Genomic DNA, 16770 nt, shown 5'->3' with positions numbered 1-16770 from the left:
GAGTCTTGTGTCTTGTGCCAGGAAGTTTCTCCTTGAAGATACCTTCTGTGAGTTACAACTCAAATCCTACCCCTCTTTTTAGCATCTGCCCAAATATCTCTGTCTTTACAAAAATTCTCTTTGTACTTACCTGGTTAATCATGAATTCATTTGCATTCCTGCCTCCTGTTTCTTTGATTTGTAAATTATACCCAGTGGTGGTGTCTGAAGGGAAGGCCCGTGGAGACTTCAGGGTTAGAATCCAGGCAAGTTGATAGAATTGCAGAGACCCACGGGCAGCATCTTCCTCTGCTGGGTCTGAGCTGGCAATCTCCCCTTCTGTATATTTTTAGAAAAGTCAAGGAGCTAGAAATCTGGCCAGGGGATGATTCAGCATAAAACTTCTTCAGCACAGGCCCAGATGTTGCTCTGAGCTAAGGCCTCAATGTGGATAGTACTGAATAGCTGTTTGTTTTAGTTTGCAGTCTCATGATGAATGTTGTTACAAAAGCACTGTTAAGTGACTTCCAAAAGAGCATGCTTAGCTTCAAGACCTGAAGACAACCATAAAGACTGCGTGCCATGCAGATGCAGGAAATCGCATAAACATGATGCAAGCAGAGTTTGACATTAACATAAACTGCATGACCCCGCGCAGTTTATGTTAATGAATGTAATGGCACCAGTACCATCAGCCCTAACATTTATAAGTGCATAGCTTAACCTAGGTCAGATGCTTATGTATCCTGGATGATTAATTAAAGCAATAACTCTCACTGAAACTTAAATCTAACCTTTCTTTGACAAGTGCTGTAAGCTTAAATGTCATTTTAAGCAAAAATATGGCTGACCTTCCCCTTTTATCCTGATTATTTGTGTCAGGAAACATGGATTCCCTACCAGAACAGAAAGAACCTTAAATACCAAGGAAGCTCTCTAGGGTGCTGAAGAGGTCAGAATTCTGCTCATTGTGGAAGAATCCTGGCATTAGGATTGGTTTGAACTCCACGGCAGCCCAGTGGGTTCTGGGCATGTGAGATAGTACGGTGAGCACCAAAGTTAAAATCAACCTATGTAGTAGGTTAAACAACAGAAGCTAGGATGTTTCTAGTGTAGCTTTTTTCCCTCTCATCTTCTCTGCAGCAAAGATGTAAGTACCCGGTTCTAGCAGGAGCATTTGACTTCAAAAGTGCTATTTGGCTTCAAGTGAGAGGATGGTCAGGAATGGTCTCCTCATCCGGGCTTGGATGGACTCCTGCCTTCTAGGAAGCCACCCTCAAGCAAAACCTGCTGCCCCGGTTCATAGCTAGGATGAGCTGCTCTCCACGCTGGCTGAGAACGCCCTGTTGGAGTCTGTTTCCCCAGGACTCAGTGTCATTTTATCACTGGCCATTAAATGCCCATCTGCTTTCCAGTGTAGGCAGTGACTTGCTTTTGGTATCAGCACTTGCTATTGAATGGAGAAACCTACACAAACACTCACTTTCCAGAATGACATCATTTAGCCCAGGATGCTAGAGGGTGTCAGAGATGAATTTATTCTCTTCTGTAGGCTTCTCAGTGAAACTGTGAGGAAGATAGCTTGGCCAGGTCTGGAGGTGGGGATACTTTCTCGACTTGGGCCTTGTGTCTGTCGTTCTGGGAAGAGGGTGAGCGTCCATGGCAGGTGACTCTCCACCTGCGAGCTACATCAGCTGCTCATCAGACACCTTTTCTGCTGCATCTTCACGGTTTTTGACTTTTGTCATTCCATCACTCAACTCTCCCTCTTAAAAATGAGCTTTCCCCCTGCTTTGACTTCTTTGGAATTCTATTCCTATTTCAGTCCTCATTAATCTCACTTTGTTTGTTCACGTGTTTATTCAATCAATAACTACTGAGCACCTTCAAAAGATAAATGACCTTCTCCCATTTCTACTTGTCCGTAGCGTGCATTTCATATGTAAGCATATAATAGAAATAAAAGGCAGCAATCAAGGACCATGAGCTTTAACATAATTCTTATGTCAGTGAAGACTGGAAGTTGTCCCTTGGTGGATATTGCTGCTCTCCTGGTAGAGTTTTACAAAGGCAAAGTAATTTAAAGGCAACGTGGAGGTAACTGTGAATTAATAAACTAGCCCGGCTCGACCACCACTAAAGTGCCTTAAGCCCCCGTCCTCTCACCCAGGGATGAATAAATGCTGGTGTGGGGAAGGTTAGGACAAACTGCAAGGAAACATAAAAAACAAAAAAAAAGCTAAGTTTCTTAAATTGCTTCTATTTAAGACTTCTCATTTTAATCAAGCGCTTTTAATCTATTAATTAATTTCTTCATCATTTTCCATAATGAGCACTTCCCATTTCACTTGTGGTGTTGAAAACGTGTCACTGATCGTAGAACTTAACGTTTAGTGTGGTTTAGCGATGTGACACTACCGGCAAACCCAGGATGGGAATTTAGCATCACCAGTTTATCAGCATTGGAGTCGCAGGGCTCTGTGGTTATACCTCCCTCTCTCATAGCCTGTTGCTAAATAGCTCCTGTGTGCCACAGCTTCAAGAATTTTCTTTCAGTGGGTGAGGAGTTTTCATTCTTCTTTTTGAAAGAAGGCGGAGCTGCGAAAGCTCCAGTTATAAAAGCCTCCCTCCTCCTGCGAGCGAAGGGACAGCAGACTTTGGGGTAAAAGAGAATCCTGCCTGACAAGCACCACTGATGGGTATGTTACCGGCTTTTACTTTCTGTCTTTCCACAAACCTCACCCTGGCTGTAACCTGTAGAACTGATGTGTTTAGTGTCTGTAGGAAAGGCATTGTGTAGTTTTTCTATGAAGGTTTAAAATAATTTTAAGTTCCTCAAAGAGATGGGGACATAAGCAAGCTGCTGCAAATATATCTACTCCTCACATGGGCTCACTTAGAAATGTAGAAATCTTTGCTACTTTTTTGAATGACTTTAAATACCGTTTCCTTTTTCTGACCGGCCGAGTTTGAAATTTCCTCAAGTGAGCTTTACTAACAATTCATCATCATCCTAACTTGGCAGCAGATGCCCTCAGTCAGTCCTGTGTTTTCACATGAGAATGAAGTGAGTTTTTCTTAAGTCAAGAGTATGGAGAGATAGAAATCAGCACCAAGAAAGACTTCACTAATGGTAAAAGGAGAAAATTGTATTTGATTTGTTTTTACCTACTGTAGCTCTTTCCGTTCTTCCAGTTTATTCAAACATGCTCATCATTTGTATTATTTAGAAGCCAGAGAGATGCAGTAAGGATGAATAATTAAAGATTTTATTTCTATTTAACTGTAAGTCCATTATTGCCAATGCTGACTTTTTTTGGTGTTAAGATCCTTCAGCTGCACAGAAGATAATGGTAGTTCCTCAAGTCTGTTCTTTACTTGCTGACAATATACTCATTGCAATGGTGTTAGCTGAGCAAAATGTTGGAAGTGTGAAGAATGTCCTTTTAGAGTTGTGGCTTTGGACATAGAATTCTTTAGAATTCAGAACAAAGTTATTATCATCTATTATTAATTTTTTTGGTCTTGTCTAAGAGGTGATGTTACTCTTGGCAGCCATAAAGACACTAGGGTTGCAGGCTCCCTGGGGACCTCTTCCAGTCCCCTTATTCTAGGAAGATCTCAGCAGACACACATCTGGTGTCACCTGCTGTCTGTAGCCTCCTCCTGTCTCTGTCCCCTGCTCTTTGGAGTTGACACGGTGGGATTAGTGACTTCAGGAGCCTCCATGGGCCTTTGCTACACAGCCCTCCTCCACCCTGCTTCAGTTTTTACCCGTAGATTCAAACTTTAGAACTGTGGCTGGCAGAGGCAATGAGAAAATAAAAAAGGAGAAAGTGTGCACAGTGAAATGCATCTCAGCACTCTCCGAGCAGGGGAAGTGGGCAAAGGGGCTTTGCAGATCCTGTGAGCTACACGCATCTCTGCAGAGCTCTGGCCAAGGTGAACATGGGGAGGATTTCTCGAGATGGTGTCATTTATATTTGAAGCCTCTGCAAGTGTCGCCCACATATTACTATGAATAATTGATGGTAATGAAGCGCAGAGATGGCTGGGGTTTGATGCAGGCCTTGTGGAGGGAATGTTCTTCTCCCTCATGAGCAACCGTTTCCTTCTCATTCAGGGCTGTGTAAGGAGGCATCACTTTTATTCTTCCATTGATTTTAACATTGTTTATTTGTTGTCTAATAAACAGACCCAGAACTATATATCTTGCTTGACATCTTAGGATACATTTGGTCACTAAGGGATGAGCTCAGAAGCAATTTTTAAAACTCACCAAATTCCACTTTCAGACTAAGACAATTAAAAACCAGACTGATCTTGTTTTTGGGCTCTAAAGATATAAGAAGGTTCTGCTGTTAATGATGACAATCACTCACGAGCAGCCATAATATATGCAAAAGCAGTCAGACCTCTCCTCCAGCAATCAAAATAAGGTTCCTAATCACTGAAGTTTTGACAACACATTACTATAGTGAAAATTATACTCTGTCTCTTGCCAAAGAAATCTTTTTTTTTTTTTTGTCTTTTTCATTTTTATCGGTACCAGGGATCGAACTCACGACTGCCTGCTTGCAAGGCAGGTGCTTATGCCGCTGAGCTAAATCCCCCCCCCCAAAGAAGTCTTTAAGTGGTATAGAGTTACTTAAAGTTTAAAGGAAGTTTAAAGGTTGGGGTCTCAGGCCAGCCTGCTTAAGTTTGAATCCTGTGTCCTTGATTTAAGCTGTGTGACTCTGGGGAAGTTACTTAGCTTCTCTGTGCTTTGCTTTCCTCCTCCATCTAAGAGGAACAATTATAATCTGTATAACTCATGGGAACCTTGAAAGACATAGCAGTGACTTATTCCTGACATTTGGGAAGCATCCCTGTCCTGATGGAGGTGTTTGTTTCATGTGCCAGCAGAATGAATTGTATTGTGGATAAATTCCTGTTGTTGTTTCAGAAAAGGACGAAGCTGAAATGTGCATAACGTTGCCTCTTTGACCTCCCATCAATGATGTGCTTATGTTTTTAAAAGATTTTGTTGCAGACTCTGAAATGCCATCTGAGAACAAGGGGTTAGAGGTGTCACTTGTGGCACCCTGAGTAGGTCCAGTGGTTTTCTGAGTGTGTCCTGGGGCCAGTGTCCTGAGGAACTCTATGAACTGTGATAGTCATGGAGTCCAGGGTTCACCCCAGAGCTACTGAGCACTTGGGTTGGACCCAGAAGTCTGAGCTCCAAGAGCTGATGAGTAAGCCTGGGGAGGGAGACGGGGGGGGGGAGAGTGCGGTCTTCAGCTTGAGTCTTTGCCACACGGCAGCTTAGAAACGCTCCTCCCCCCACAGTGGGCTGGAGGGGGTCTCTCAGGAGCCCTCATGGGAAATCTGGGCAACGTTTCCAGAGTCTACCTTGACACTGATTTCCACTGTGATCCCCTTCATGGTGGGTATTAGGATTGTCCTAAAGTCATCAGAACTACCTGAAATCTTAGAGGGTAAAGATAATAAAAAATAATTGAGATATACATGCAAATAGGAAAACAAGGCTTTCACACAGTTAAATTGAAGTATCAGTACTGGTCAAACTCTCAGATTTCTCTCTGGGGGCCCCTCGTTTAGAGCCAGTGGATTTCACCACAGTGAAGTAGTTCATCTTGCATTCAGAATGTAATGTGTGGTGGGGGTGGGGGACAGTGCCTTAGCTCAGCGGCACAGTGCCTGCCTGGTAAGTGTGAGGTCCTGAGTTCGATTTTCAGTCCCTTCCACCCAAACTCCCCCTCCTCAAACCAAACAAGCAAATAAAGAATGTTATCAGGAACACCTGGATGAAATTTGGTGCTGTGGGCATTGTGTGATTGTGCCAAGGATGTTTCTCACCACAGAATCCAAAGTGTCAGTGGAGGCATGTTTTTCCTGCATTTGGAAATGATTATAGTTTCACAGGAAGTTGGAAAACCAGTGTAGAGAGGCTCTGGTGCCCTTCATCCAGGAACCCCTAGTAGTAATATAGGGGTACAATAACTACAGTATTGGACAAGATCAAGACCAGGGAACTGACACTGGCCCAAGCCACAGACTTCTGAGATTTCACCAGCTTTCTCTTGCACACGTGGGTGTGTGTACTCAGCTTTATACAGAGTATGGTCTAAGTCTTTATACAAAGAGTATGGTAAGTCTATTATCCCATGAGCAGACTGTGTAACTACCACCACAGCTGAGTTAGGGGACTCTTCCATCACTGGAAACTTCCAAGTGTGTCCTAACGGAGCCACACCCACCCTCCCCACCCTTCTGCCCTCAGTGGCTGAAGATCTTCCCACCCCACATCCCCACCAGGGAGGCTGGGGGCTCTTTCATGCGTGCTGTGAAGCTGGCAGCAGACCCTGTCTGGCTCTCTGCTTTGGCCATGGGCATGATACAATACTGGTTTATGGCTTCTCCACTTCTTGGGACCTTATGACAGGCGTCCCCATGTGCCTAGATGAGCATCCGGGCATCTCCCATTCCCAGGCTCTTTCTCTTGCTTTATGCTTCTCTCACTTCTTTCTTCTTGGCTCCTTTGCTGTGCATAATATTTTAATAAGTTTCTTTAAAGTTTCATGCACCGAGTTTAAACTGAAAAAAATTATTTAGATCCATTGCTCACTTCCTCTCTTCCCTCTATGCCTTTCCTTTTTCCTGATCTGGGTTATGTGATTTGAAATTTTGCCTATTACTGAGTATTTTCTTTAGCTATAATTGCATTTGAAGTGGCTGAGGATACAATTCTTAGACCATACTCTTTTCCCTCTTAAAAAATACAAATACTCTCCATCATCCTCTAGTTAATACAGGCAGTTTGGCAGAGGAGAAGTTTGATACCAACCTGGCTTCCCTCCTTTGTAATTTTTTTCCTGTTACAATGCATGTATGATTTGCATGCACTACTTAATACTTTTATCAGGATACCACTGGCTACATAATTCTTTCCCAGCGTCGGACTCAGTGGGATTTCTGTTGTGGAGACTCAAGTCTATGCTTAGCTCAGGGAAGGATTTTCCTGTTCATTTAAGAGTGCTGCTGTTTGGGGGATGTTTTCTTTACTCACCTGACCAAGGTGCAGATTTCATGTGGAAGTAGGGACCAGGGCGGTTCTGGGAGATGTCACCTAAGAGTCATTTCACCTCTGTTCTAGCTCCTTTTTTCTTCTCTCTTGTCTTCCTTATATGTTAATGGGCCCAGGAAACAGCCTGCTTTCTCTATAGAATGTCACCTATGGCTCTGGGAGGTGCAATTAAAAAACAATAAAATCACAACAACAAACTTCTTTGAGCTGAAAAAAGAAATCCCTAACTTGGGTTTTCTTCTACAAAAAGTCTGTGATCAATATACAATATTTAAACCAATATTTAGTTAAAAACCAGCAAAATATCAGCATATAAGAGTGAGGGTTGAGGACATGAGGGTGATCTGGCTGCGACATCTACCACCCATTGATTGCCAGGTTGGATTTAGCTGATCCGGCAGGCTAGGGGGCCATCCCCAGCCTCCCTCAATTCTTCAAGTGTGTCTCTCCCGAAGCTGCACACTGGGAGAGGCCCACGTTCAAAAGAGGAGGACCATTTCCTCCATCAAGGGTATATGGGTAGCTCTGATCCCCGCTAAAACCTCCAAACAAGCTCTCCAGAGTAAGGGGTGAAAACACCCAAACTTTAGACAGCAGGAATGGCAGTGAAGTTGTCTTCAGAGTTTCCCTTCACAGGTTTCAAAATCTAACACATGTAGCACCATGTTTGAAGTGGTGGAAAAAACATTCCGGTCAGTTTGCCACCAGTGAAGGTGTGATAATGCCCCTCACATAGATACCAAGCTCCTAATGTGTGTGCTTCCCACTGTGCTCCAGTGAAGTGACCCCCAGGTGAGATGGACATTAGCAAGTATATGGGCTTACACTAACCATGCCTTCCAGTGAAGCAAAGAAAACACAGAACTGCCTATAAGCATGGAAAATACAGACCTGCAAATTGACGTGAGTGTAAAATTTACTCTCAGAGGTGAAAATATGCCATCTAAAAAGAACAACTTACAACAATCTGGTCTAAAGTCAGAGGAAACTGGCCACTATAGCCACATGGAGTGTTAAGAGTCAGGGGTGGTGACCCAGGCAGCCAGCAGATGACTACTGTGGACTGCTGCGAGGTTAGCCTTCCCAGGGGCGCATGGTGAGACAGGTTTCCTGTGAGTTGATCACTGATTTCTCCCAAAGCAGATGTCTTACCAATTCCGCTCTGATTTTAACATCAAAGAACCCAAATAAAGTCTTGTATGTCATGGTTTATGTCTGTGGCCCCCAGGCCTCATGAGTTTGCATTGTGCATTTGTGATGGTTCATTGTCTAGTGCTTGGATTGATGGTGTCAGTGCTACACCCACATAGGGGTGGAGCCAGGATGTGATGTAATGACAGGAAGAAGGTGTGTCTTGCTCTTTGCTGGTTCCTGCTTGCTGTTTGCAGCCACCATGAACTGCAGCCCAGCCATGCCTGCGGGCCTTGGAGTCAACTGAGTGTGGACTGAAACCTCCAAAAACTGTAAGAAATAAATCTTTCCTTTCCCAACTTGGGCTTCAGGTATTTTGTCTCAGTGATGAGTAAAAAGTAACTAAGACAATGTATTAAAAAGATATTTGGTTCTGACAAAGCAAGAGCTTTGGTGATATATGTAAGTTAAAAGGGAAGACAGTAGGCAGGACTGTCTGGTATTCAGTGTACTTGTGTGGTCTCCTCCTCTGAAGTGTGCAGAGGACCTATGGTTTGTTCTCTTCAGTCAAATGTGGCAAAGGTGATGAGTTGTCACTTTCACGATTCAATAACACAAGACTGACTTGGCCTCCCCCACACAAGCTCTCTGAGGCCTTCTCAGCTCTTGGTTTTGGTAACATGAGCTGCCATGTTGGAGAGGCCAATATGGCTGAACCCCAAGGGTGGGTTAGGGGCCACTGCTTGGGGAGGATTAGATCCTTGGGGAGCCCAGTCCTGGGAACAGCTTCGTTCTCCAAGTCTGTGTTCTCATCTCTCAGTCCCTACTCACACAGCCTGCTGCTCACAGCCCTCCCTCTTCCCTTCCCGCCTTCTCTCCCTCACTTACTTTCCCTCAGGACACAAGTCTTTTCAGTCTTTAAACACTTTCTGCCATTTCACCTCACACCAACACTAGGAACTGAGCAGCTAAGCAATCTTCTTCCTGAGTAAGAGGAAAGGTCATAAGCACTGTGTGTTTCTGATTTCCCCTGCCACTTCCCTGTCCCTCTTACAGCCTTCTTACTGCTCTTATAAAGTCCCAACACGAGTATTGCAGTAATGGTAACATACTCGCTTTCAGGTGATTCAGGCTTTGGGCCACCGCTGCAACAAGTCACACTCTAGAGTCCTCACAGGAAATCTAGAGGGGCGTGGGATCAATAGAGGTCAGGAAGTCAAGAGGCAAAGAGGCAAAGTTAGTTGCTAGTTATTAGTGGAGCCTGGTCTAAGCTGTTTTGTTTTGTTACCAGAGTGCAGAACCCTTGCCTTCCTATTGTGTTGGTTTCTCTGTATTGCTGTGGTCCTGATTTCCAAGTTTCACTGCATAATAGACATGACGTGGTGTTTATGTGAACACTTCTTGATGTAGCTTTCATCATTAAAACCCACCTCTCATTTCTCCGTGGATGTTTGAATCTCTGGCTCATGGGGGACACGGAGCTTTTCTGACACCCCCCACCCATGATGTTCCAGAAGAAGAACAGCATCATGAGTGGTGTGTCTGAGTCACACAAAGTCATTCCCCCAGGCAGTGTCATCCGACCTTGAGGGGTCCCCCTGGTGCCACTGTAGCAACAGATTTGTGATGGGGCGGTCACCCTGGTAGGGTTATCTTCTCCTTGACTCCATTTCCTACTCCTGTGGAGTTTCACTCAGTTAAAGAAGCATTCAAAGATGGGACCAAAGATAAGACCCTGTACTGTAACCCTGTAACCACAAAGCCCATTCTCTGGGGTCCCTCCAAAGGGGAGCTATCATTGTCTCCTTTTTATATAAATGCCAAATACTACAAATTTGATTCTGTGAAAAGAAATAGCAACCCAGAAGCACTTTGGTGAGATTTCAATAGCTTGAGAATTACAGATTATGCATATTTTATATTTATCATGTTAGCATTGTAGAGGCATAAATCTTATTTTTCAGTTCTGCATCAAAGGTAGACTCCTAATTGGTGAGGTGATCATGAGCGAGTTTGTCAGACTTGACTTCTGGAGTAAGGTCCGGAGTAAGGTCCGGAGTAAGGTTGTGGCTGTCTTATCCGTGCCAAGGAACTGAAGCCAAGGAAGTCCCTCTGGTTGCCCACATCTCTGGGCAGCCAGAGCCAGTGCTCAGGCAGACTGAGAGAGGGCGTTTCCTTCTCCATCCAGAATCTCGAAGAAGCCAGTTCTGGTCCTGCTGATGTGGAAAGGATCCCTGAGCCTCCTGGGGCAGGGAAGGGGAGCCTCCTTGGGAAACCTGCCCTCTCGCCCCAGCTGTTAGGGAAGCATCCAAGCCCATATAGCACCGCTGCCCACCCTCTGGTCTTGGATAGGCTTGTGCTTCTTCCCTGGATGCAGAGTGTGATGGTCCAGGTGACGGCAGGCATGGGAAAGGGGTCCCATGTCTGGGAAATAGTTTAAAAAATATGATGTGGGAAACAATTCAAAGTTTTTCACCATTATGCATATGTTATTGTTAATCCTCTTTTATAATTATTATATTATTCTTTGTCTCTCTGTCTCTCTCCCAGCCTCTGATAGCTTCCTTCCCTGAGATTCACACATGATCCCACCTCTTTAGAGTGATCAGCCATGACTCCCCCTCCCCTTCCCCCACTCTGCTCTTCTCTTCTCCCCCTTCTTTTCCCCCTCCCCTCCCCTCTCCTCTCCTCTCCTCTCCTCTCCTGTCCTGTCCTGTCCTGTCCTGTCCTGTCCTGTCCTCTCCTCTCCTCTCCTCTCCTCTCCTCTCCTCTCCTCTCCTCTCCTCTCCTGTCCTCTCTCCTCTCCTCTCATCCAGCTCCACCTCCCTCTCTATGCCCAGGGGAACGAGTTTATTCCTCTCTCGCCTCCCACTTACTGAGAGGGAGGCTGCCAAGGTCATGGGTGATCTGCACCTTGCCCAGCCTCTAGATACTCATTCTGTTTATCACATGCATTTTCAGATGACATAAACAAGAGATTTAATTTGGGAAAATTCAGAGTAAAGTCAACATCACCCCTAGTCCTATGCTCCCATAGAGCTGTGGTTAACGTTTGCACCTGTGTGTTGGGACTTCTGTGCCTGTATTCCATAAGTGTTGGACAGCTGCCTTTACTGAAGAACTGCCACAGGACAGTTCCTGAGCCACTTGGACCACAGCAAGTGGCAGGGGACCTCTCACTCATGTCTCAGGCGTAGTGGTTGAACCAAGGCTCTAAATCAGATCTACTCTGATTTCTCACTGCCTACTCTTCCTCTGCTCACCATAAAGCATAGTAATTTTTCCAGGTCACTAAAGCATCCCCCTCTGTCCCATCTTTTAATCCCTTCTGGCTGGAACAATCTCCTAACAATGGAAATGCAGGTATTTCCCAATTTTCCCTTTTACAAACAGCTCAGCAATGAAGGTCTTGGGGATGTAACTTTTTATGTGTTTCAGATTCTTTTATTTGGATTCTCCATCAGAGATTTACTGGGCCAGTGATGGTCTGTTATACGCCTTTCTATATTGCTGCTACATGGAGAGGCAGGAAGTAAAGCAGTTTCCCGCCCTGCCCCTCAGGTCAGGCAGGGTGTCACCTGCCACCTTCTCCTTGCCACCACACACCTTCACCTGAGAATCCATCTGGGTGTTTCATTACAAGAGAAGCTTGTAACAAACCCCTTTTTGTGTTAAGAATTTGTGTTCCCTCTTCCAGTGGATTTGGATTCTAGCCTTTTGACCACTTTTCAGTGGTATAGAATTTTGAATCTGGTAGTGATCTTTTGTCTCTGATTCTCACCACATTCCTCCCCAATTTGGTTTCCTCTCCTTTCCTACCCTCTGGTTTCTTCTCCTCCACCTTCACCCTTCCCAGTTCTCTCTCCTCTAGGGGCATTATGGGCTATTTGACCTTTCCTGAAGTTCCCCTGGGATCTCTGTCTGTCTTCTCTCTCTCTCTCTCTCTCTCTCTCTCTCTCTCTCTCTCTCTCTCTCTCTCTCTTTCTCTTTATCGCCTTTGAAAACTCTTCTAATCATTTTGCCTGGGTCTTGGGCTTTCTAGCTCTTCTTCTGAAGGCTCAGCTTCTTCCATACAAGAGCCTTAAACCCTGAAAGAATGCACTAGGAGATCAGAACACCTGCAGGGTCCCAATATCTTGTGAGATGTTGTCAAGAACTCCTGAAATCCTAATCAACTTGAGTAATCATCGGCCTCAGACTACTGAGAGTTCACTGAGCCTACAGAGGCTCTTCCGATGTCAGCACAGGGCTGCCCTCTTGAGACATGGCCTTCACACTTCTTCTTTGCTGGAAACGAGATTCAAAAGCAACAGTACACTTTTTCCTTAGCAGCAAAACAAGCAGTTTTTCATTGCAAGGCAAATGCAATCACTTCCTAACCATTGGTGCCCACTTAGGAGCAATTTGCTGTATGGGAATCATCATGGATACCTTGCAGGATTGATCTGCGGTTTTACAATAATGTATGTAAAGTACCAATTAATACTCTGATGGTCTCTTTGCAATGTGTGCTGGGGGAGAGAAGTAAAAGATGCACTCATGGTTTTAAACAGTCTGGGCTGTGCATTCTGAGCGGGCCTTAAGGAGTTGTTGAGGTTCTCTGTGCAGCAGGGTTCTGTGCTGTCCTGGGTTAGGTGGTAGGGGGCAGCGTGGAGGTAGTTTGCAAAGTGAAGGAGGATTTGCCAGGAGGCACTGCTTTATCACCCAGTCAGTGCCTATGTGATCTGCTTCATGCCAGGCCCTGGGAGTTTATGGTGAACCAGGTAGACAGGTTCCCAGCCTCAGTGAAGGAATGATCACTGCACAAGTCCTGACAATGTGTCACGGGGGTGGGGGCATGGTATGGGAACAGGTACCCAGAAGCCTGCCCCAGCGTCTACCTTAGAAAAGACAGGTAAGCTGGGAGCAGGAGAAAGGCAGGAATGATCAGGTAGAGAGAGGGGTGTGGGGAAGAGGGCTCCAGGGAGAGGAGGACTGCGGGGGTGGGGGGTAAGGCTGCACCCAAGGGCAGTGAGAGGGTCTTGTCAGGCAGCTGGGCCAGGGTGACAACTGCAGGTGGCCGGGCAAGGCCTGGAGGGGTAGGGAGAAGGGACTGTTCCTGGGTATGGCAGAGACTGAGAGGGAGGAGCATGGTCCCAGGAGGAGGAGTGCAGGGTGGTGTGGGTGTCAGGGCAGATGGCACTGTTGTTCTAGAAGGGTCCTGTTTGCCTACTCTGTAGACAAACTGAGGAGGCGTGGCTATCTGTGGGTGTGTTCTATCTGTGGCTTAGGATGTGGGTCTGGGTTAGGGTTTGGAGATAGAGGGGCAGGACCTCCTGAAGGTGCTGGGAGTATCCTGGAGTGGGCCCTAGACAGAGGAGGCTCACTAGTGCCATGCATGTGGCCTGTGCTGGAGCCCGAGAGGAGAGTGCCAGCGTCCCTGGGGCCTACTTGCTAACCACAGAGTTTCAGGGTGACCCAGAGCATGCTGATCTTTCAAGGCCCTTTTCCCTGTGGGCTTGATTGGGTCAGAGCCAGGATCCTCTGCCTGCCTGATGAGCAATGGTTCTTCCACATCGCTCAGGGCAGCAGCAGCTGTGCAGGCCCCAGGGTGTGGTGCTGGGGTGGCCAGGGCACAGTGTGTCCTCCAGAGCTCTCAGCTGTAATGAGCTAGCATCTCACTGCCACTCTGGGAGGTGGCACCAGGCTGAGGGATGGGGAAAATGCGCCAAAGGGCTGAACAGCTAGTCTTGGAGTGCACAGAGGAATTAGGAGCAGGGGTACAGTTACCTCAGTGGGGTGAGTGGACTGTGGGATGTCACATGTGGTGAGAGGAAGAGGGCAGAGGAATGGGCACTGGGGCCAAACTTTGAAGGGTCAGTCACACTTGTCCCCAAACCTCTGCAGGAAAGATGTCCTTCGAGGGAGCCCGGCTCAGCATGCGGAGCAGGAGGAACGGCACACTGGGCAGCACGCGGACACTGTACTCCAGCGTGTCCAGGAGCACGGATGTGTCCTACAGCGACAGTGTAAGTCCGCCTCACCCTGCCACATGGGGAAGCGCCCCTGTGGCAGTCTGGGTTTTGTGGTGAGCAATCTGCCTCCTGTAAAAGTTTAGACGAGCTCTCCGTGAGTCAAGTACTGTGTATTCTACAAGTTTTTTTTTTTTGTGTGTGTGGACCGTGAAAGCATTTTCATTTCTGAGTTGTTCTGCAAGCAGGTCTGTTTTAGGGTGGTAACTGTCAGTCGGATCAGTCACCGGGTAACAGTACCTCTGTTAATGGCTTTCAGGGAACTTTAATGTGTGTTTTGTGCCCGTTGCTCTTGCGCCCAGGCTCTCAGGTGGTGTGATTGGAATTAGTTCTTGTGGTTTCCTTCCTCATCAGACTTTTGGGACCCATCTGTCATTATTCTGAGCCAGTGTCCTTGTGGCCTTCAGCACTGGGACCTGCTCAGCCATGGCTGTTGGATGAGCTGAGCTGGGGCAATGGTCCCCCAAACTCACTGGCATTGCACGTGGTCCCCCACGCCACGGGTTTTCTGTGCTCTGAGGCCATGTCTTATGCTCTCAGTTGTCATAGTCCAGTCTGACACCCCAGTCCCTCTGAGTACACTGTGAAAGCCTGGACAGCAGCTATCTTTGTAAAGAAAGGGAGGGAGCAGGAACAGGCTATTGGTCATGTTAGTCGTGGATCCAACTGGTGAGTCCCAAGGGGGTTGACTTCGTGCCGTCATGGAGCAATAAGAAAAGTTACACAAACAAGCAAAAGCCTTCTGCTTCCTCCAGCTGGGGTCTGCCTCCCAGCAGTGGGACCTGCAAGGGAGGTACTCAGGGTGCAGAATCTAAGGGGGCACCTGCCCTGAGGTGCCACCCTGTACTTTCAGGTCTTCAGGACTGAGGACTTCTGTGGGCTTTAATCCCAAGTCTCGCCTGAGCGAGCCCTGGTACTCTGAGAAATACAGATGATGGTGGCTTCCCCAACATTTCCACCACATGCTTTCTGCTTTGACCCTGAGCCACGAAGCTCCCCTGAACCCCCAACCCCAGAGCCCACTCGGCCTCAGACATCCATGTTCCTGGATGATGGAGGAAGGTTCCTGCTTCCTCCTGCTGGGCCCTTGGCCCCCAAGTCATCCCCTCCTCTCTTCTCAGGTCACCCTCCTATGTGCAGGCACCTTGGCCCTCGGCCCTCCTAGACCCCCCAGGCTCCCCACCTCTGGGCTTCCACCTTGCCACAAGCACATGCAGGTCTGTAAAGTGCAACTCAGAGGGGATTTTTAACAAACAGGCAGTGGTCACCTTCTCTCTGAGACAATCACTGATTTCACAGCTCACTTGAGTCTTCTTAGTTCAACCTATGGAGGCTCAAGATTAATTATATGGTCACAAAAGATTAAGAAGCAAGATAGAATCCATGGATTGGCAAGGTTTCTGCATAGAGATCATCATAGGAACTATTTTTTTTCTAATTTTTTTTTGTGGAACAGACCTAGGAGAGGAAGTACAGACATAAGTTCCCAGCTGAAAGAATATTGTCCTGGATGAGCTGGTCCCCATTGCTAGCTTCAAAATAGAATGTCACAGAGCTTCAGGAGTCACCAGTTGCCCTGTTTCTTGGGACCCATCCCTCCTGTCAGTTGTCACAACTATTACCCTGAATTTTTGTCCTTTGTTCCCTGCTTTTATTTACAGTTTTAGCAGTATGTTGTTCAGCTTTGCCCATTTTTTAAATACACAGTATTGTGTGAGAAGTATCCTTCGGTGCATTCTTTATTTTTTAATGTAGTCAATATTATTATTATCATCATGATCATCATTACTGCAGTCCTGGGGTGAACCCAGGGTCTTCACACTGAGCTATATACCCTGCCCGATTCTTTATTTTATTATTTTGACACAGGGTCTTGCCACGTCTCTAAATTGACCAGGCTGGTCTCAAACTGATAATTCTCCTGCCTCAGCCTCTTGAGTAGCTAGGATGGTAGTCACGTGCCTCCTGCACTTGGCAGGCTTCTGTGTCTTTCCTCAGTGCTGTTTATGTGACTCACCTGTATTATCCCGTGTGTGAGCTGTCCACTCATCCCACTGCTGTGCCACCACCTTCCCAGCCTGGGGGAATGGTCACATGGGCTTCTGGCTTTTGCTTTAGGAGCGATGACATGGCAAACAATCTTGGGTGTGCAAGAAAACACAGTGCAGAAAATGCAGTCTGGGCCACCATGGACCAGGAGAGGCAAACATCACTCTTCGTGGGCCTGGCTTTACAGAATAGGATTGACAGGGAACTACTTCTAAAGTGTTAGAAAGAGAAGACCCCTGGTCTCCATTCTTATGTGTCTCTGGACTTTTCCTGGCAGGGGTTGGAGTGGTGACAGGACCCTGTGGACTTCACTCCACTGCATGGCTGGTGACAGCCCCTGGGGGTGCTGGGTCAGGGCTGCTCGGGAGGCCCCTGGGGATCGAGGAGGTCTGAGTACTGAGCTGTCTGCATGAGGAGGGTGACCTGGGATGAGAAGAGGGGATGACCAGGGAGCTGGGGCCCAGAGGAGGAAGCATCAGCCTTCATCCCTGAGGCCAGCTGTGCAGGTCATGG

The 16770-nt window shown here is 46.8% G+C and overlaps 1 protein-coding gene across 2 annotated transcripts in view; it reads left to right on the top strand.

The window, feature by feature from the left end:
* Window positions 1–2580: 2580 nt before the first annotated feature.
* Window positions 2581–16770, top strand: part of Trpm8 (transient receptor potential cation channel subfamily M member 8) — an 85040-nt gene continuing 70850 nt past the window's right edge. Inside the window, exons 1-2 of one of the 2 annotated variants that reach the window (XM_063236617.1) lie at window positions 2581–2678; window positions 14084–14205. In XM_063236617.1, coding sequence (XP_063092687.1) covers window positions 2675–2678; window positions 14084–14205 — 126 coding nt within the window. In that variant the 5' untranslated portion in view covers window positions 2581–2674. Of the gene's footprint in view, window positions 2679–14083; window positions 14206–16770 lie in introns of those variants that run through there. The other variant, NM_001173090.1, reaches the window with a different exon arrangement.

The sequence above is a fragment of the Cavia porcellus genome, unplaced genomic scaffold (assembly GCF_034190915.1).
Source record: "Cavia porcellus strain 051 isolate PalLab524CR breed Dunkin Hartley unplaced genomic scaffold, mCavPor4.1 scaffold_26, whole genome shotgun sequence".
In the NCBI taxonomy this organism is placed as follows: Eukaryota; Metazoa; Chordata; class Mammalia; order Rodentia; family Caviidae; genus Cavia; species Cavia porcellus.
Note: the sequence above shows the minus strand (reverse complement) of the source record. Positions and strands in the feature narration are given on the sequence as shown.